This window comes from Colobus angolensis, unplaced genomic scaffold (genome assembly GCF_000951035.1).
Source record: "Colobus angolensis palliatus isolate OR3802 unplaced genomic scaffold, Cang.pa_1.0 Scaffold259, whole genome shotgun sequence".
In the NCBI taxonomy this organism is placed as follows: Eukaryota; Metazoa; Chordata; class Mammalia; order Primates; family Cercopithecidae; genus Colobus; species Colobus angolensis.
Genome location: NW_012115810.1, coordinates 3,830,116 through 3,851,907, shown reverse-complemented (window position 1 = coordinate 3,851,907; position 21,792 = coordinate 3,830,116). Strand labels below are relative to the sequence as shown.

Genomic DNA, 21,792 nt, shown 5'->3' with positions numbered 1-21,792 from the left:
ATTGAGAGCTCATAATTTTGTTGAAGATAGGATGCCATCTTTCCTTCATAATTGCAAAACATTTATATTTTTAGATTTATAGGCACCATTTAGAATTAGTCCAATGATTTTTAAAATTTCTACGTTATCCATTTCCTTTTATTCACATTTGTGTACACTTTAGCATTTTTCCATGTGTGAACTGTATTAACATCATAAGACATAAAAAAATACGTCACATATCTCTTTAGAAAACAGGTTCTCATTACAAAATTTTGTGTGATGAAGTCCTTTCTTGTTGAATAAGTAACTGAGTAAGAATGTCACTTTTTTGGTTTTAGAAATATATTGTTCACTCACTGACCCTTTAAAAAATAATCTGTTGAGGAGAAATTCACATAATATAAAACTAACCATTTTAAATTGAACAGTTTAGTATCATTTCGTCCATTCACAGTGTGCCATTACCACCTCAATTTAGTTCCAGAACATTTCTGTCATTCCAAGGTAAAAAATCTCTTAGCCATTTAGCAGTTTCTCCATTTTCCTCCGTTCCCCACCCACTGATAACCACCAGTCTGCATTCTGTTTCTGTGGATTTTATTGGATACTTCATATACATGGAATCACATAACATGTGACCTTTTGTGCCTGGCTTCTTTTACATAGTGTGGTATTTTGAGGTTCAGCTAACTTGTAACGTGTACCAGTAGTACTTCATTCCTTTTTATAGCTAAACAGAATTTCATATTACAATATTCCTTTATGTGTTTATAGTAGAATTTGTTCATTCATTCTTTGGTAGACATTTGGACTGTTTCCACCTTTCAGCTATTGTGAATAGTGATGGTGTAAGCATGCATGTACGTGAACTTATTTTGAGTATTTGTTTTCGGTTTTATGGGGTATATACTGATGAGTGGAGTTGCTGGATCAAGTGGTAATTCTGTTTAACTTTTTGGGGAACTGCCAAACTGTTCCCAGCACTCACTGGTTCTTAAGTTTGAGAAAATTAATCTAGGCTATTATCATCTCAAGGTACAGTCTGAGATTTTGTTTATATTAGTGGTTCTCAATTGTGAGTGATTTTTGAGACAATCAAAAATAACTTCAAACATTTGTCCCCCCGGGGACATTTGGTAAAGCTTGGAGACATTTTTGATTGTCACAACTGGATAGGTGCTGCTGTTGTCTAGTGGAGCTGGGGATGATGTTAAGCATCCTATAGTGCACCAGACAGCCCCACGAACAACAACAGATTATCTGGTTCTGAATCTCAGTAGTACTGAAGTTAGTAAATCCTGGCTTGTACCGTCAATTTTATTGTCATCGTTAGAGACTAGAATGCTATAATCTGTCTCCTTCACATTCATCTTTGATTTTGTAGTAATGTGAAACATTTTCTTATATGATAAAATAGCAAATTTTCAGGGTATAAGAAAAATAGCCACTAATATTCCATAATATTTGATAGATTTGTAGTAATGTACAATTAACCTATATAGTAATTACATGATAGAATGAACTGTCCTATTTAAAAAATAAGTACATTTTTATTTTATTCTTTTTTTTTTTTTTGAGACCAAGTTTCACTCTTGTTGCCCAGGCTGGAGTGCAGTGGTGCGTTCTTGGCTCATTGCAATCTGCCTCTGGGATTCAAGTGATTCTCCTGCCTCAGCCCCCTGAGTAGCTGGGATTAAAGGTGCCCGCCACCACGCCTGGCTAATTTTTTTTGTATTTTTAGTAGAGAAGGTGTTTTACCATATTGGCCAGGCTGGTCTCGAACTCCTGACCTCAGGTGATCTGCCCGCCTTGGCAGGCGTGAGCCACCGCGCCCGGCCTGTTTTGTTCTTTGAAAGATGTCTGGAAAGACTAAAAGTTTTGAAATGTCTGTCTTCAAAGTTAGTGTTGACGAGAGGAACATACACATAAAATTTGGATACAGGGTTACTCACTGTGCTCTGTAGCTCCCTGTAAGGTAGATCATTCTGTATTCTCGGAAAATGATTATTAAGAAACAGTTTTGATTTCTACTTCATTTTTAGGAATGTTGATTCTTTTAAAGATTTTGGTATAAAGTTTTTCTCCTTAAATTATCAAAATAATTATATTTTATTTTATTTCCTTTTTCAGGAGAGAAAGAAAAAATAAAATATACTTGGGGAAATTGTGCTTGCTAGAATTAGCAAGAGCTTTCTTTAAGAAGAAATTTGTTAAACTCAACAAATTGAAGGTTAACACCTAAAGAGTTGTAGTTATTGACCAGGTAAGGTTTAAAAATGTATTTTACTCTTAATTATTCTTTTAGGGGTGGATAGAGAGATAGCATGAAAATGTATTATTTTTAACAGATGTCAAATTATGAATATGTTTGATAGATAACCAGATTTTGAAAAGTGGTGTGATTTAGAATATATATCAATATACTTCATTCCCAAATGTTAGTATTTTTATTAAACCTGGTTATCTCAGCTTAAATGTTTTAATTTGTTAAATATGTTTCCTCTTTGCTGCGACATCTAATTTTGCTACAGAAACAAATTTGACCTGCCAGATTTTCTTTCTTTCTGCTTCTTCCATCACTCATGTATATTCACAGCATCTGGAGTCTGTGTAAAGTCATCAGAAACTACACAGAGGAATAGATAAACTGAACACAGCTGGGAAACCGTTTTGGCCTAGAATAAATATATATATTCTAATATATACTGTATGTTGTTTGTTTTTTCTGTTGGTTCTTTAAGTTTGTAAGGTTGAAATGGTCCAAAAGAAATTTTTTTCTTCTTTGGTAATTTATTCTAGAGAATTACTTTAATATTATAAAATATACAGGATCCTCCCCCCCCAGTTTACAGCCTTTAAAAAGTGCTGTGTGTTGAATGCCATATTTGATTTGAGGAATTTCAATGAGTATTTGATGGAGATTTTATTTGTAAGTGTTGGTATTAGGAGGATGCGTTAAGATTGTGAAGTGGAAATTTTGTCTGTATTACCATGTTTTCTTATATGCCTTTTCATTTTAAAAAGAAATTGTTAAAATTATGAGTTTCATAAACATGTTACATGAAACAGTCCAGATACAAAAAAAATATGATTCTGTTTATATAAAATTCAAAAACAGCTGAACTAATCTGTGCTGTTGAAAGTTGAATTTTTACCTTTTCAGGGTAGAATAGACTGGAAGAGGGGCTTGGGTGGTGTTTCTGAGGTGCCGATAATGTTCTGTTTCTTGAACTGGGTGATGGTTACATGGATGTGTTCACTTTGAAGAGTCTATGGCTATATCGTTTGTGTTCTTTTCTGTATGTGCACTTGAGTAAAGTTCTTTTCTGTATGTGGACTTGAATAAAGTTTGCAATATTAACATTGTTAAATTGTTACCAGGATTCAACAAATGTGATTGGTGGGGGGTAATATATAAAGCACATTATTGAGTTTTAGTTTATATAGCAATTCGAACTCGTAAAACAACATGGATGAAGGATGAAATGAATCTTAGCATTTAATTTGGAATATAATTTGTAATAATACCATTTTCTAAAGTATACACTTAGGAAAAAGGAATTTTATTTAAGGACATAGCAATTTTCAAGTAGAAAAATTGCTTTGTTGTCATTTTTAAATTACTTAGTTGTACTGCTATTAATTTTTAAAATTTGGTTACTTCTTTTTGTTATTTAAGACCATATAAGTACACTTGATATTTCTTAATTACTTCTCTGAGGTTTTCAAGCTTGAAGAATATCTTCTGTAGTTACTCCAAACATTAAAACTAAATCAGATTGGTATAGTAAATCCACCTTGTATTGGTTAACTCTGAAGTTATAATTGAGAAGCACAGTTGAATTTCCTTAGTGAAAAAGTCGTATATCTCTACAACATCTGAAATAACACAAAATATCTCTGTAGGTTCTCGAACACTGTCTTAATACGTTTAATGTTTATGCTATAGTATTTCTTTTAGTATAATGAGTTCAGTTTTTAAAAGCCTTTGATGCTAATTCAGAGATCCATAATCTGCTCACAATGTCTTTCACATGTAGTTTTGATGATAACTGACAAGCTGTAAGTTAATTAGCACAGAACTTACTAATGAGGATGTTAAAATTTAATTTAAAAGTGAGGATTTTTATTTGTACACTCTGGACAAATTGAAGGAAATTCAATCATATATATGATAAGCATTTCAGGCACTTTTTCTGCATTCAGGTATTTTATTAGATAACAATAAGAAAATATAATTAACTTAATGATAGCAAAGTTTTGAAAGTATGCTAAGATTGCTTGTCTTTAAAACTGGGGATAACCCAAAACCAAAGCAGTAAAATAAGGTCTGTTAATTAGCATGGAAGACAGCTTCTTGAATTAATATGTGGTGTTAATTAACAGGAAGTCTGATGTTGTGTTGTAATTACCACCAATATTTTTGACATACTGAGTGACTGAAAGTGAATTATATAGATAGCAATTGAATAAACACTTTTGTGCTCAGGAACGTTTTTTCTTTGTTTCTGTTTTCTAGAAATATGGACAGACTTCTTAGACTTGGAGGAGGTATGCCTGGACTAGGCCAGGTTAGTATATCGTCTCTTGAGCATTTCCTTGTGTGTAAACTACAAGCCTTTTTGTAGTTATCCAAAGAGAAAGAAATTATCCCCAAGAAAATCACCTAATGGATAACTTTATGGTAAGAATCTTACCTTACTGATGTTTGCTATCTTGCAACACTAGATAACATGTGGTAAACATTTACTGTCTTAGTTTACTTTTCTCCTGGGAATAAGAATTTTCTGTTATTTGCTTTGTTTAAAATTTTGAGATATATGAGATTATCAAAGTTGTCTTTTAGGGGAAAAAAAAACCCTCAAAATAGCTTAACTTCCTGAATTTACAATGTAAACTGTAGATGTAACACAAGAAAAAGTAAGCACGTCATCCTGTTTGCCAGATCCAGAAAACTGACCCATAGAATGTTTGTATGTACAGTCTTAACACTGGCAAATTTCTGCTAATAATTATAATATATAGATGGATTAATAAGTAATCTCTCTCCTTTCCTTTAAATTTGGTATAAATGGTTTCTTTTATAATCTTTTTTAAAAATAAATAAGCTTTCAGTTGTTTTAATATTGTTTGTCCTGTTCCATTTGCTGTTGAGCAAATGACCTCTAGATTTCTGCCTCAGGATAGTCTATATGCTTTCAGGTCAAGAATTTCTGCCTCTTGTGAGTTCTACACTTTTGCTCTGTGCAATCATACGTTGAGTTAATACTAATTAACAAAAGAAGTGACTATGTGTTTTTCTCTTCCTAAGACTTTTATGTATGCAATGTATTGTTTTATGACCAAATATTGGAAATATTTTTATAGTCCCTTTTAAAATCTCTTTAGTTTCCAGCTTTCCCACATTTCTTTATTGCTGTCAGTGACTTCATCTTTCTTCAAAGTAATCTATGTTTACTATAAGAAGCAGTTTTTGTTTGATACTTCATGAAATTCTCAGTGTTTTAGAAGAACTTTCGTAAGAACTGTTTGATTAGTTCTATCATGGTTTATGACTTTTAGAAAGTTGGAATCTTTTTGTGATTCTGTATTGCATTCTTGGATGGATTTCAGTTTTTTCATTTACTTTTAGTTTTGATGATTTCTCATGTTTCTTTGCTGTTAGCCTATTTCTTCATGATTCGTCATTTTTGTAACACCTGTATAACTCATTCTCTTAGGCCTCTTTGAACTTGATCCTGAACTGTTCCCATTCTTTTGTAAACATTCTAGAGAGCTTCTAGAATTCTCTAATTTATTCTGAAATTAGTAGTAATAATGTTCAGGCATGTGAAAATGTGAGAAGTGAGCAGAGGTTGTGTGTAGATACTGCAAATTTACCTGCAAATTATAGTTAAAGATGTTGCCTTAGAATTCTTAAGGAAAGTTGTATCAAATTTAAATACAAAAATAACTTTCCTTAAGCATAGATACAATAAATTACCCATTTTGGAAATCCATGCTGGAAAACCCCGGACATGAAATAATGGTTTTACTGACCACAAATTGAGCTACATTATATGTCAATGGTGACTTTAAACCTTTGTATCAAGTGAAAAACTTGATGTTTTCTCAGTAACCTTATTGGTTTCTGATTAATCAGCCATTGTGTCCTTAGTTTGTACTCTTTTTTGAAGTTAAAAATCTGCTTAAGAATCGTTTCATCTCAATTAGATGACAAACTCAAAGAAATAATTTGTGGAACTCTTATTTTTATGGTATCTCTCTTATCCTATACTAGGTGTTTAATTTTCTTTTTCTCTAAAATTTTGTTTTATCTTGTTACAGGAATAATTTGACAAATACCTATCATGTTACTTTTGCAACATGAAATGTTAAGTGTATTTTTTGCCTAATAAGAATATGTTGTTTATTATTTATTATAATTTTTTTTGAGATGGAGTCTTGCTCTGTCACCCAGGCTGGAATGCAGTGGCAGGATCTTGGTTCACTATACCCTCTGCCTCCTGGGTTCAAGTGATTCTTCTCCCTCAGCCTCCTGAGTAGCTGGGATTACAGGCGTTCACCACCATGCCTGGCTAATATGTTGTTTATTATTTATTATAATTTTTTTTGAGATGGAGTCTTGCTCTGTCACCCAGGCTGGAATGCAGTGGCAGGATCTTGGTTCACTATACCCTCTGCCTCCTGGGTTCAAGTGATTCTTCTCCCTCAGCCTCCTGAGTAGCTGGGATTACAGGCGTTCACCACCATGCCTGGCTAATTTTTGAATTTTTAGTAGAGACCAGGTTTCACCATGTTGGCCAGGCTGGTCTTGAACTCCTTGACTTCAGGTGATCCACCTGCCTCGGCCTCCCAAAGTACTGGGATTACAGGCGTGAGCCGCCACTCCCAGACTATTATTTATTTTTAATAAGAAGTCAAAGATGTTTGGATTGATAATAGCTATCTTTTCATTAGATAAGCAAGGCACCAATAGTAGTAGAGAAAAGGAGATACAAATTGACCCTTCTCTCTAGAAATCAGTGGGAAATGTTATCTTACCGTTTAATGGAAAAGGCAGAATTCCCTCCCAAATAAGGAGCAGGTCACTTGCTGGTAAGTTTGTAGATGGCCCTCTTAAAATGTGGCAGTAGGCAGGAGCAGAACAGGTAAGGGCCTCATATGATTGAGAGTCCCTTAAGGTTATTTCCTTGATTGAAGAACAAGAACCATGGACATTTTATGAGTGAATAGGCCACCTTAAATCATGATCTATACGAATAACCTAACTTTGATGAAAGAATGTCCAAGACTTACTTTTTTTATATCAGTCTCCAAACAGTTGCTACTTTACTGTCTTGAAGACATTCTGTTGCACTCCTGGTTGATGCAAACCTGGTGGTTAGTGTCCGACTCTGCAAGTTAAAGGCTCACTTCTCCACAGAACTACCCTTACTTCACATGCCAGCTATACTTCCTGTGTCCCCAAGCCATCCACACTTCTGACCGACACTTTGACCTGACTATAAATTTGGAGGTCCTCACAACCTCCTCAGGTTTGATAATTCACTAGAACAACTGACAGAACTCAAGAAAGTGCTGCGCTTATTATTACAGTTTTGTTATCCAGGAATACAGATTAGGAGGACCAGTGAAATGAAAACACACAGGATGGGGTCTGGGAGGAGATGCAGAGCTCCTGTGCCCTCTCTTCATGGAATTAGGGCATGTCACCATCCCTGCACATCAATGAGTTTACCAGCCAGGGAGCTCCACCTGGTGTAGCTTTGGTGTCCAGAGTTTTTATTGGGACTCGGCATACATGAGCTTGATTGATTAAATCATTGGGTGATCAAACTCAAAATTCAAACTCTCCGTCCTTTCTTCCCTCCTTGGAAATGGGCCTGGCTCAAAGTCTTAGCCTTGCATTTACCACGTTGGTCTTTATGGTGATCAGCCCTCATCCTCAAGCTATCTAGGGCTGTGCACTGAGTCACTGTGTTAGCATAACAAAAGAAACTCCAAGGGTTTTTGAGGCTTTGTGCCAGAAACTCAGGATAAAAACCAGATTATTTTGTAACAAAGACTTGTTTTCAGCTTTGGCTTCATTATTTGTAGAAACAATTCAATATTTCATTTGAATTTTTCTTGTACTATTATTTGATACTGATTTTTGTGCCGTTTCCAAGAGACATGATCCCACCTTGAGTCCCAATGCCTTTAATATAACCCAATAGTGGTAAAAAGGTCTTTGGGCTTTGCTCTATTTGCTAATTGATTATGTTATCATTATTATTATATTGAGTCAGAGACTTGCTTTGTTGCCCAGTCTGGAGTGCAGTGGCATGATCTCAGCTCACTGTAGTCTCACCCCACCTGGATACAAGTGATTCTCCTGCCTTAGCCTCACAAGTAGCTGGGATTACAGGCATGAGCCACCACGCACAGCTAATTTTTTTTATTTTTAGTAGAGATGGGGTTTCACCATGTTGGCTGGGCTGGTCTTGAACTCCTGACCTCAAGTGATCTGCCCACTGCAGCCTCCCAAAGTGCTTGGATTACAGATGTGAGCCATTGCTCCCGGCCTGGTCATGTTTTTTAATGGAGGAATTCATAGTAGTAATATAGGAATATCAATATTATAATCACAGTTGATACTGATGTTCCATTGTTTTTGAAGCCACTTGGCCTTAGTTGTTTTATTTGGGAGTTGTAGTAGGGCTACTGGGTAAAAAAGGAACTTGTAAATAATCAAAGTCCCCATTCATTCTAGTCTCTTAATTTTCTCTAAATGGGAGGTGACTTTTCTCTTTTCCAAGGCTATTCCTTCCTTGTTCTCAGATCTCGTTCTCTTGACACATTGCAGATCTCCATTGACTCCTTTCTCTGCCTACAAAGATGTTTAAGTCTCCTGTATCCAAAAAAGAAAACTCTACTATATACTGCCATAAAACCTTTTCTTCCATTTATTTCTAGAATTCCTGAAATAATAGCTTAAACTCCATAATCTACTTAATTACCTCTGTTCACTCTCATGAGAATGCATTCTGGCCAACTCCTGTATTACTGTATTGGAATTTTTTAAACTGCCAAGTCTATTGGCCTATTATTTTTAGTTCTCTTTTAACTAAACTTCAGTATTCTACACTTACTACCTTAAACCTTTCTCTTCCATTTGTTTTTATCATGCTGTCTTTTCCTGTTTCTCATTATGGTATCCATTCCTACAAAACAACTAAGTTTTATATTTTTTAATATCACATTTTAAAATGTTAATATTGGCCAGGCCTGGTGGCTCAAGCCTGTAATCTCAGCACTTTGGGAGACCACGGGGGCAGATCACATAAGGCTAGGAGTTCAGGACTAGCCTGGCCAACATGGGGAAACCCAACTCTACTAAAAGTACAAAAATCACCTGAGTGTGGTGGTGCACATCTGTAATCCTAGCTACTCAGGAGGCTGAAGCAGGAGAATCACTTGAACCCAGGAGGTGGAGGTTGCAGTGAGCCAAGATTGTACCACTGCACTCAAGCCTAGGTGACAGAGTGAGACTATGTCTCAAAAAAAAAAAAAAAAAAGTTAATATTTGAATAGTGATAGGCTAAAATAATTAAATTTGGTGTCCTCAGTCCTCTACTTCAGTTTAACTTACCAGTAGTTTGAAGCAGAAATAAAGATGTTTTATTAGTACCATTAAAATTTGTAAAGTAACAGCTTTACGTTTTAAATGTATTTTTAGATTTTCTTTGTTAAAGTACTTACAAACTTGAAATCACTAAAAGGTGTGGGATTATTATATTAAAAACATATATTACTACAATTTGGCTACTTCGTTGTCTTTATAACAAATTTCACCTAGGTCTTGGCATCTAAACGATTTCCAAAAGCAGTGGAAACAGAGCCCAAGAGATGAGAATAGCCAAAGCATATTCTGCAGTTTTTCAAAAATTTTGGTTTCTCTCTGGGTTCATTTTAGCTTTGGAAATAGTCAATATAAGCTTGAAAGTAGGCGGAACTTCAGCAAAATGACAGTGGCATTTAGTAACTTGTCTTCAGTTTTAATTTGTTAAGTCAATATTTGGAGTTTCTGTGTATCAGGTATTATATACTATAACGAATTCCAAGATGAACAAGAATATCAATGCCTAATCCAGAGCCTTACATTATAATAGACACACAAGCAATCATGTTTTAAGTGCCTACTGCACATTAACTACTTTGAATCAGTGAAGGCTAATGCTCATTGGAAATAATGTGATTTGTAAGTACAGTGGAGGTTAGTTTAACTTCTTTTGGGAAAAATAAGACTAACTTGGGAAAAATGAGACTAAATTGAGGAGATGATGTTTGAGCTGAATTTTGAAATATGTGTCAAGGCACATTCAAAAGGCTAGAGAATAAATACATAAGAAAATACTGGCAAAAGAAGCTTGTAAAGGACTCTGAGGTTGGTTATGAAAGGCTTTGAATGCCACACTTAGTGTTTTTACTTTTTTCCCCTAGGTGTTGTTTCATGAAGATTTTCTTTCTTTCTTTTTTTTTTTTTTTCAGATGTGAAGATTTTTTTTTTTTTCTTTCCGGTAGACTTGTGAGATAATTTGATCTGTGTTTTTGAAAAGTAATTCTAGTGGTAGTTTGGAGAATAGGTAAAGGGGAACAGATTAAAGGCAAAGTCATCAATTACATGAATATTTGTGACTTTCAACCTTCCAGGCATATAACAGGATTATATTTTTCTGTCATCTTTGAAGTTAGCATTACCATGATTTTGCTCTGACCAATGGAATGTGATTGATTAATAGATCACTTTTAGGTGGAAGCTTTAAGAATCAGTGTGTGATTTGTCTGCCCTGGTAATAAACAACATCATGATCATGGAGCCTTTTTTGCCAGGTCTCTTAGTGAAAATGACATACAACCTGCAAGTTTTAAGCAAAGTTAAAAATCATGTGATTTCTGTGTAAAATACCCTAATTTTTTTGGTCTCTTTAAAAAAAAACAAACACTGTGTAGGCCAAACTAAGCACATGTGCAGCAGGCTATATAATGCCTATAAGTTGTCACTTTGTGTCTGTGGTACAGACCTCATTAATTTCAGATGCAAAAATAAGGCAAAATACTGTGGGTGAGTGATCCCAGAAGGCTTCCTGAATGTGGTGAGATATAGTGTACATTTTGAAGAATTATTTCAGGTGGCTAGATTTAAAACATGAAATTCATGAATTGAATAGGATGTATTTTGTTATAACTCCCAAATCCTCACAGTGTATGGATTTTTTGTATATTCACTAATAACTTTTTCTGGTTTCTTATTGTGGTTATTGGACCAGAAATGTTGTTTCAATTGTTTGTCTCAGGTTTTGGTCTAATGTTTGGTAGAGAGAATTAATTTAGCATAGCAATGGAAAAAATGACTGAAATAAATGAAAATATAATACTGTTTTCATGGATGAGGAATCTTTGTATCACCACATGCCAATTCTTTCCAACTAATCATACGTTCAATGCAGTTTCAATAAAAATATCAACCAGAATTTTCATGGAAATAGGCAAACTGACTCTAGAATTCATATAGGAAAAAATAGTTCAAGAATAGCAAAGAAATTCATAAAAAGGAAAAAGAAATTTGCTCTACCAGATTTCAAAATATATTTTAATGCTATATGACTGAAGTAGTAACATACTGTTGCAGAGATAATCAGGTAGACCAGTATAATCAAAAACCCAGAAATACATCCATCAATATATGGGAACTTGGTTTGTAATATAAGTGACATTAAAATATTGGAGAAGGAGAGGCCTGTTCATTAGATGATGCTGAATCAAGTGGTAGCCAGTAAGGGGAAAAACTAAAATTAGATTCCAGCCTTATTCTATACAAAAAATATTTGTATCAAATGGATTGAATATCTAAATATGAAATCAAACTTTATAACATTTTTTTTTTTTAAAGATGGAGTCTTGCTCCGTCACCCAGGCTGTAGTGCAGTGGCATGATCTTGGCTAACTGCAACCTCCACCTCCTGGATTCAAGAGATTCTCCTGCCTCAGCCTCCTGAGTATCTGGGATTACAGGTGCCCACCACCACACCTGGCTAATTTTTGTATTTTTTGTAGAGACGGGGTTTCACTATGTTGGCCAGGCTGGTCTCGAATTCCTGACCTCAATTGATCCGCCCACCTTGGCCTCCCAAAGTGCTGGGATTATAGGCAAGAGCCACCATGCCCAGTCCACACTTTATAATTTTTGAAGATATGCCCATTTGAATGGCTATTATCCAAATTAAACAACAACAACAACAACAAAATAAGTATTGGTGAGGATTGGAACTCTTGTACATTGATGATAGAAATGTAAAATGGTACAGATGATACGGATAACAGTATTGTTCCTTAAAAGATTAAACATAGGATTGCCGTATAATCCAGCAATTCTACTTCTGGGTATGTGCCCAAAATAATTGAAGGCAGAGACTCCAACAGATGTTTGTGCACCAATATTCTTAGCAGCATTATTTATAATAGCCAAGGGGTGGAAACAATCTAGATGTCCCTTAACAAATGAATGGATAAATAAAATGCATATACACTCGTTCCTTAGTATCCTTGGGGGATTGATTCTCAGACCTTTGCTGATACCAAAATCTGTGGCTGCTCAAGTCGCTTAGATAAAATGGCATAGTATTTGCATATAACCTAGACACGGTCTCTCGTGTACATTAAATCATCTATAAATTACTTATGCTTAATACAATGTAAATGCTACGTAAATACATATATTTAAAACATTTTTGTTTTTTATTGTTGTATTGTTACTTTTTATTGTTTTTTCCCTCTGGTATTTTCTGTCTATGGTTGGTTAAATCTGTGGATGGCGAACCTGTTGATATGGAGGGCTGATTGTACATACAATGGAATATTATTAACTTTAAAGGAATGAAATTCTGACATATGCTACAACATGAATGAACCTAAAAGATATTTTGCTAAGTGAAATAAGCCAGACACAAAAGGACAAATTTATATGATTCCACTTACATGAGGTACCTAGAGTATCAGATTCATAATGATAGAAAGTAGAATGGTAGTTGCCAGGAGGTGGGAAGAGGAGAGAATAGGGAGTTATTGTTTAATGGGTAGAGTTTCCGTTTGGGATGATGAAAAAAGTTCTGGAACTGGTGTTGGAGATGGTGGTGTTGGTTGTGCGACAGTGTTAATGTACCTAATGCCACTGAATTGTTACTTAAAAACAGTAAAAGTGGCAAATTTTATATTTTTACTACAAAAAAGACATTTTAAAGATCAGTTACCGTATGTTTAAAATGAGGTTGATAATACCTACCCAGATGGTTCTTTATAAGGATTAAATAATCTCCAATATGAACTAGTCAGGTGCATAGCAGATACCCTTCCGCAATCCCCCAGTTTTTGGGGGCAGAAATTTTTATGTCTTTATGACCTCAATATAGGAAAGCACAACTCAAAAGATTCATAATTTGACTATCTCAAGACGATATTACTAATTCTTGTCCCCAAAAGACAACAGAAACAAACTTATAAGACAAGCAAAGATGGAGACAAGATGCTGGCAACACATTAATCTGCAACACCATGTGCTTCATTCAGCAGAACCATAGATAAGTAAGACAAAAAAAGACCTCATTTAACAAAAGAATGTGAGATAAGAATGGCCAAAAAAAATTATGAAAAGATACTCAGTGTCATTTTATATCAGGGAAATGAAAACTAAAACAACTATTAGATTAGTTTTTTTAAAAAAAAAAAAACCTGTTGAATTAAGTGTTAATGAAAATTTAGGAAAGCAGTAATTCTCATGTAAGCTGTGTGCATGTGTGTGTATGTATTTGTGTGAGTGTGATGTTGGTTAGGAATTGCAGCTCAATGCTTAGATCATTACCTGGCAAATAACAGACAATAAATATATGTTAAATGGACACACCATGTGTGGTAAATGGTTAAAGTCACTTTGGAGAGCAATTTGACAATATCTAGTAAAGTTGAAAATGACCAAACTTCTGTTACTCAATAATTCCATTTATTCACTTTAGAGAAACTTTTATATGTCAATATCAGGAGACATATTGAAGAATATTGTTAAAGCATTATTTGCAATATTAAAAATTGCAAAATATTTAAATGTCTAAATGTGTTATGATGAAATTAATGCAGCAGCTAAAATGAATGAACTAGGTTCTATATACCAATATGCATAATAGATCTTATAAACATAGTAAGAGAAAAATTCAGTTGTAAAAAGATACATACAACATGGAAGCATGTAAATTTAAATAACATAAAGTAACACCTTTTTTTAGGGTTATATAACTCCAGAGTAAAAATATTACAAGTTGTTCTACAGAAGCACTGTCTAGTACAACTTTCTGCAGTGATGTAAGTGTCCATATCTGCACCATTCAATACAGTAGCCACTAACCCACATGTTAAGTACTGGAAATGTGACTGGAGCAGCTGGAGAACTGAATTCTAAATGTTACATTACTTAAATTTAAAGAATCACATGTACCTGTTGAGCCCATGAGATGTACCTTGTCTAACTGAAAACTGAACTTCTAATTTTGTTTAAATTTATATGGTCACATCTGGCTAGTGGCTACCATATTGTACAGCGCAGGTCTAGATAACTCACAACAAATTCATGAAAAGGGAGGGAGGCAAAAGGAACTTCAACTTTATAACATTCTCTTTTTAGTATACAAACATAAAACTAAAGCAAAAGAACAAATCGTGGAATAACACTAAATAACATTAAATGACATTAACATTTTTCTTTAGTACTTTTTAGAAGAGCCACCAAAGTCAGAAATTCATTTGAATTTATTTTTTAGTACTTTTTTAATGCCTTACCTAGGTATTCCATTTTCTCTCCCAGTCTTTAATTTGAAGGCAATAATTAGTACTAGAGAGGTTACCACAGTATAGATCTTGCAGGGCCCTGTAGAAAGTTCTCTTCTGAGTGATTTGGGAAGCAATTACAGATTGCTGAGCAAAGGAGTTATGCTTATCAGACATACATTTTTAAAGAACTTGAATACACTGAAGATGAAGCTACTATAATAATGTTTTAAAATAAATTACAGATTATTGTTTTATTTTTATTCTATATCTGCTAGAGCAATCCTGCCATGTAGTGAACCATCATAAACTAATGTGTACAATTAGTCTTTATTTATATGTGTCACATCTGTCATAAATACAAGCTTTAATTTTGCTATAAGCACTGGTATAGTAGTATGCAAATGAGCAGACCTTTACAAAATTTTTTTATAGGTTTTCTTTATATTCCTTGAGTTCTTTAGCTTAGCTGTATTGACAGTATTTATATGCTCATGAATATTCTGGTTATCTTTTTTTCTTTGACTCTTGAGTATCTGATGTAATCCTGTGTACATTTATGAAGAGCCTTTCTAAACATTAGTAGATTAATTTGGGCATTTTCCCTTAAGAAGTAGAGAAGGGTCAAGAAATTTTAATTGTTTTATTTCTTAGCTTAACCACAAATAATAGTGATTTTGCTTTGGAAACAAAGCAGAATTACAAGATGCCTTTAACGTTTTTCTTATTTGCTGCTCTTGTGAGGTTATAATTTTATTAAATATAGTTCCTAATCATTCTACTCATATACTCTAATACTTATACGATAGGAAATTAAGAAAAGGGTCAGGTTAAAAGCAAACTAATTAGAGCATATTCTTTCTAGTTTTCATTGTAGTGTGATTATTCTGAGTATGTATTAAACTCTGTGAAAAATAGGGTGCTCCTGAGAGGCCTCAAATCTAGTCTCGAGGGTTCTCAGATAAGTAAAAGGGACATAAATTTTCCATAGGTATATGATAGTTAACCTGTGTCAGTTTGTTTGAATATTTTAATTGTGATAGGTCTTCTTTTGGGAGGAAAGGTCTTTGCCACTTGTGAATGCTAAATTTCTATTTTGATATGCAATTATGTTAAACAATTTTGTTCAAGTTCTTTAGAACAGAACGGGATTGGTGATAAATTTTCAGTTACAGTGGAACTGTCCTTCAAATTAATCACATTCTGATGAAATAAGAGAAAAAATAAAAATTGTGAAAAGTAATGAAATGTTTAAAGTTTTAAATATAAAGTCAAGGATATGATGGATCTATGACATCTGATACCATTTTTGGTAGAAAGAGTATATGGGAAAGAAGACAGAAGAAGATATCTCTATCTAATATGGGAAATTAAGATGTTGCAACTTAATCTCAATATTCCAAATGTATGGGATGCTATGATCACAGATCCAATCTGTGTCTTTTCTTTCCCTACCTTCGACATTGTCTTACATGTTTGATTTACTGGTTACATTGCTGATTTGGCACATTGATCTTTGGGTTTCCTATCTTAAACTTGCATAATTTTACTTGTAATTTTTCAGTTCATTTTATCATTTGGGAAGTTCTCTAATTATCAGATTCATTTAAAACCTAAGCAGGTGGGACTGATTTTCTTACAACACAGACTCAAGGTGGTTCTCTGTGGGATATTGTCTGGGTTGAGTACCCTGAAAGTATGCCACCAGAGCAGGGCAGTGGTCCCCACTGGGCAGCCTCTCAGTGCTGCTTTTTAAGCTGTTGCCAGTGATTGCACAGGCTCTTTCCTTCAGAAGACTGAATGCCTGTGAAGGGCATAATGACTTAGGGACAATAGAGTAAATAATAATAATAATAAAAATTATGATAGTTGTACTTTTCTCTTACTCATGTTACATTTCCCCCTCTTTTTACTCAGTTAGTTGCATTCTTACCTGCCTGTGGTAATTTTCTATTCCCTAGTGTTGTAAATACTGGAGCCTGAGTTATTAGAAGGAAAATGCTTACCAAAAGTAGACAGTAGAATGACAAAACCTAGTTTTTGAAAAGTGCACCATTCTGTTTTATAGAAAAGGAAAACTTTCACTTCATAAGAGACAACGTATTTCACTACCTAGTAGAATACATTTTTGTTGTCATTGTATAGCTGTATCACCATAGAGAGATGATTTTGATTTTGCTTTAATTTGTACCTGGTTTCACGGTTTCAGGTTATTTCTCTCCCATTTGTGATTTCTGGTTACTGTATTCATTTCCTGATTTCTACTGTATAGACTAGATGATGTCTTTGGATTTTTTTTTTTTTTTTTAAAGACGGAGTCTTACTCTGTCACCTGGGCTGTAGTGCAGTGGTGTGATCTCAGCTCACTGCAACCTCTGCCTCCCGGGTTCAAGCAGTTCTCCTGCCTCAGCCTCCCGAGTAGCTGGGACTACAGGCATGGGCCACCACGGCTAATTTTTTGTATTTTTAGTAGAGACGGGGTTTCACCATGCTGACCAGGCTGGTCTCGAACTCCTGACCTGGTGATCTGCCTGCCACGACCTCCCAAAGTGCTAGGATTACAGGCATGAGCCACCGGGCCTACTCTCATTGGATATTTTATAGCTCAGCCATTCTACGAGACTTTTGCCTTGGGAGCTTTCAGCTTGAAATGGTATGAAAATTATAGTAATATAGGGAGACAGCCAGATACTGTGAGTAGGGAATGTCATTGTAACATCTAGAACAAATGTATGGATCTATAAAGAGAACCCACATATTTTGAAACTGTATTAAAATTTTCCTCTAGAATTTAAAAAATTGGGGTAGGGGAGCAGAGGAGAGCCAAATGGACTGATGCTGAGTACCTTCCTTATTCTGATATGAGGTGGTTTTGCACTCAATCTTTTAATCCTCACAACGATCCTACATGGGTAGGGATAATTATTTTCATATTATAAGGTTGAGTCATAAAACTAACAAGAAGTGGAGCTAGAGTTGGAACACAACTTTTTCTGATGTCCCAGCCTATTTACATCAACATTTCTTTAGGTAGAGAAAATCAATAGTGTTGTCATGGTTACTTGTTTCATAAATTAATAAAATTTAAATACTCTTGTAATTTTTATTGTAGATCGAAAGTAAGATGCTTGCTTTTTAAAATTTTTGGGAAACTAAAATATTTAGAAGGGTTTTTCTTTATCCTGACATGTAATACTTGGCCCATGTTTTAAGAATATTTAAGGAATTAGTGAATATTTCATTTTATTCCCTCTGATAATGTGAATTTTGACACATTGGTAAAGGTAGAGTTTACAAAATAGTACAACTTTTAAAAGAAGGTTTACATTTCTTACTTTTTTAAGTTTTTAAAACATTTTCCTTACACTCCAGAAACTGACTAGCGCTTCTAATTGCCAAAATACGTTGTTTTATTTAAAAAAATTATTTTGGGAAAAAGGCTTCTCTTGTTAAGCTAGTTTCAATGACCAGTCTTGTTGTACCTTGACTTGTAATAATGAAAAAAGAGGTACAGAAAGCTGTTTTATTTGAATAATAGATTTGCCAATTAGCCATCAAGTGCTTCCATCTGTGAAATTGTTGATCAGATGGGTTAGCTGGGATGTTTCCAGACTAGGGCATCATAAATGGCACTTGAAAAACTGTCACTTTAATGATGAGGTTTCAAGTATTACACTGCTTGATGCTGTGGAACCTTTTTCTCCTTTTGCAGTACCATGTTTTTTTAGAACATACTGATCCAACTTATGAATTCTGTGGCATCAAGAAAATTTGGGAGACCTGCCACTGATGTAAAGTTCTGCCTAGTCTGCTGCTCTGGCCTGTGCTGGAATTACACCAGAGTGCTAACAGCTTCTTTCATAGCCTTTACAGTAATGTTGGTTGGGGATCTGACTGGCACAGGCAGGTGATGCTCATCATAAATGGCACTTGAAAAACTGTCACTTTAATGATGAGGTTTCAAGTATTACACTGCTTGATGCTGTGGAACCTTTTTCTCCTTTTGCAGTACCATGTTTTTTTAGAACATACTGCTTGTGGGCTATGGAGCTGGCACACTTTGGCAAGTTTCTTTGCACTTTCCCGTTAATATAAACTCATTTTCAAATATCTCACCTCCTTAAATAAATGTATAGGAGCATAGTAGCCTAAGGCCACATAAGTATTGAGATTTCTATGTGTACCCCTTGTGTGAAATGACTTTAGCATCTGTCTTGTACATTTTTGAAGGATTTAAATTACTTATAGGTAATTATTACATTTTAAAATTTGTTTAATAATAGCATAGAAATATAAATTTCTGGAAATAATTGTTGTATGTCTTTCCTCACTGTTCCATATCTTCATTGCTCATCCTTCCATTTTATGGGAAGTTTCCTTTTTAGTAAGTTGACTTCCTCAATGCCTGTGCATGTGATTAGATATCAGAGTCTCTGAATGACATTTTTCCTTTGTAGGACTGTATTGTGCTTTTCTTTTCCTGTAAATCCAAATTCCTGAAATTTGGCCACACTTCTGGGTTACCAGTCTGTGTGGGGTCAAATTCATGGCCCATGTCACTTTTTGGACAACAGCGTGGCCTTCTGCCTGTCCTGGCACAGGTTTCAGACCTACCACTATGAAAGGCAGTATATATTGGGCAGTGGTGAAAACCCAGGGCTCTGGAGTTAGGCTAGATTTAAACACTGGCTGAGATCCATGGAAGAGGAAGAGAGAATGAGAATGCAGTGTAAATGTTCAAGAAAGCAGATAGTTTAGGATCTTGTTCCTATTCTTCTTCCAGAATAGATCACAATTTAGCATCATTCCCAGACCCTTCAACCTCCTCAAGTGGACAAGCCCTCAGTGAGAGAAAAGTATCATTGTTTTAAAAATTATATTATTTTGCCCAGTGCGGTGGCTTACATCTGTAATCCCAGCACTTTGGAAGGCCGAGGCAGGCGGATCACCAGGTCAGGAGTTCGAGACCAGCCTGGTCAGCATGGTGAAACGCTGTCTCTACTAAAAATACAAAAATTAGCCAGGCATGGTGGCATGTACCTGTAATCCCACCTACTTAGGAGGCTGAGGCAGGAGAATTGCTTGCATCTGGGAGGTGGAGGTTGCAGTGAGCTGAGACGGCGCCACTGCACTCCAGCCTGGGACAGAGCGAGACTCCGTTTCAAAAAAAAAAAAAAAAATAGGCCGGGCCCAGTAGCTCACACCTGAAATCCTAGCACTTTGGGAAGCTGAGGTGGGCGGATCACCTGAGGTTAGGAGTTCGAGACCAGCCTGACCAATGTGGAGCAACCCTGTCTCTACTAAAAATACAAAATTAACTGGGCATGGTGTTGCATGCCTGTAATCCCGGCTACTCTGGAGGCTGAGGCAGGAGAATCGCTTGAACCCAGGAGGCGGAGGCTGTGGTGAGCCAAGATAGCGCCATTGTACTCCAGCCTGGGCATTGCACTCTAGCCTGGGCAACAAGAGTGAAACTCCGTTTCAATTTAAAAAAAAAAAAAAATTGTGTAATTTTTTTTGACTGCCTGGCCACAGTGTCTTTTTTGTTCTCAAAGGTTTGTGTGGTCTCTCTCCACAGCAGAAATGTCCAGTAGTTAATAGATAACCTTGATTAATCAATAGGTTTCCCTTTACAGGTGAGGAAATTGAGGCATGTAGAAATTAAGTAACTTATTCAGTGTATTAAGACATTAAAAAAAGTGCCTTCAGAGCAGAACTGAAGACTGTCTTGCTTTCAAGTGCTCCTCTGTAGAGCATTAAAGGAAGTATAAGAAAAAGAAAATGGAAGCAGATGTGACCATGTTGATAGAAGATTAGAACTTTCCCTTCTTTGACCACTGCTACTTTTTCATGCTTTTGAAGCATTTTTCTTCTGATGTGTTTTCTTTTTTTGAAAATAGAGACAGGGTCTCACTATATTGCCCGGGCGAACTCCTGAGCTGAAGTGATTCTCCCTCCTCAGCCTCCCGAAGTGCTGGAATTATACAGGCATGAGCCACCATGCCTGCCGTTTGATGTGTGTTTTTTTATCTCTGTTCCCTTAATTCCTCAGAAATAGGCACTCTGTCATCTTTTGTGTGGTATGTCAAATAGCATTGTGAATAGATGAATGCTTAATGAAGTTAGGGTAGTGGTCAGCAGTATTTCTAGGAAGCCTCAGAGATGACTTCTATCTCTTAACCTCTACCATGCCTCAGAACCTCTGAGTCGTTTATGCTTCTCATTAACAGAATTCAGGCAGTTTTTATGAGAAACAAACAAGGTTTTTTTTTTTTTTGACAGTTTAGTTAACCAATTTTATTAGGAGCAGTGTTACAACAAACATCCTTGTGCACACGTATAAATGGCATTATCATGTGGGAGTGTACATGCATATTCTAATTTATAGATTTTGTCCAATTGCCCTCTAAAATTATTATTATTTTTTCTTTTTTATTATACTTTAAGTTCTGGAGTACATGTGCTAACGTGCAGGTTTGTTACATATGTATACATGTGCCATGTTGGTGTGCTGCACCCATTAACTCGTCATTTACATTAGGTATATCTCCTAATGCTATCCCTCCCCGCTTCCTCCACCCCATGACAGGCCCCGGTGTGTGATGTTTCCCTTCCTGTGTCCAAGTGTTCTCATTGTTCAATTCCCACCTGTGAGTGACAACATGCAGTGTTTGGTTTTCTGTTCTTGCGACAGTTTGCTGAGAATGATGGTTTCCAGATGCATCCATGTCTCTACAAAGGACATGAACTTATCCTTTTTTATGGCTGCATAGTATTCCATGGTGTATATGTGCCACATTTTCTATTTTTTTATTATTATATTTTAAGTTCTAGGGTACATGTGCACAATGTGCAGGTTTGTTATGTATGCATACATGTGCCATGTTGGTGTGCTGCACCATTAACTCGTCATTTACATTAGGTATATCTCCTCATGCTACCCTCCCCCCTCCC

At 35.4% G+C, this 21,792-nt stretch overlaps 1 protein-coding gene across 1 annotated transcript in view; it reads left to right on the top strand.

Annotated features, from left to right (window-relative positions):
* PSMD14 (proteasome (prosome, macropain) 26S subunit, non-ATPase, 14) overlaps nt 1-21,792 on the top strand; it is a 110,503-nt gene that overhangs the window by 6,319 nt on the left and 82,392 nt on the right. Inside the window, exons 2-3 of the mRNA XM_011947104.1 lie at nt 2,113-2,245; nt 4,502-4,553. Coding sequence (XP_011802494.1) covers nt 4,506-4,553 — 48 coding nt within the window. The 5' untranslated portion in view covers nt 2,113-2,245; nt 4,502-4,505. The remainder of the gene's footprint in view (nt 1-2,112; nt 2,246-4,501; nt 4,554-21,792) is intronic.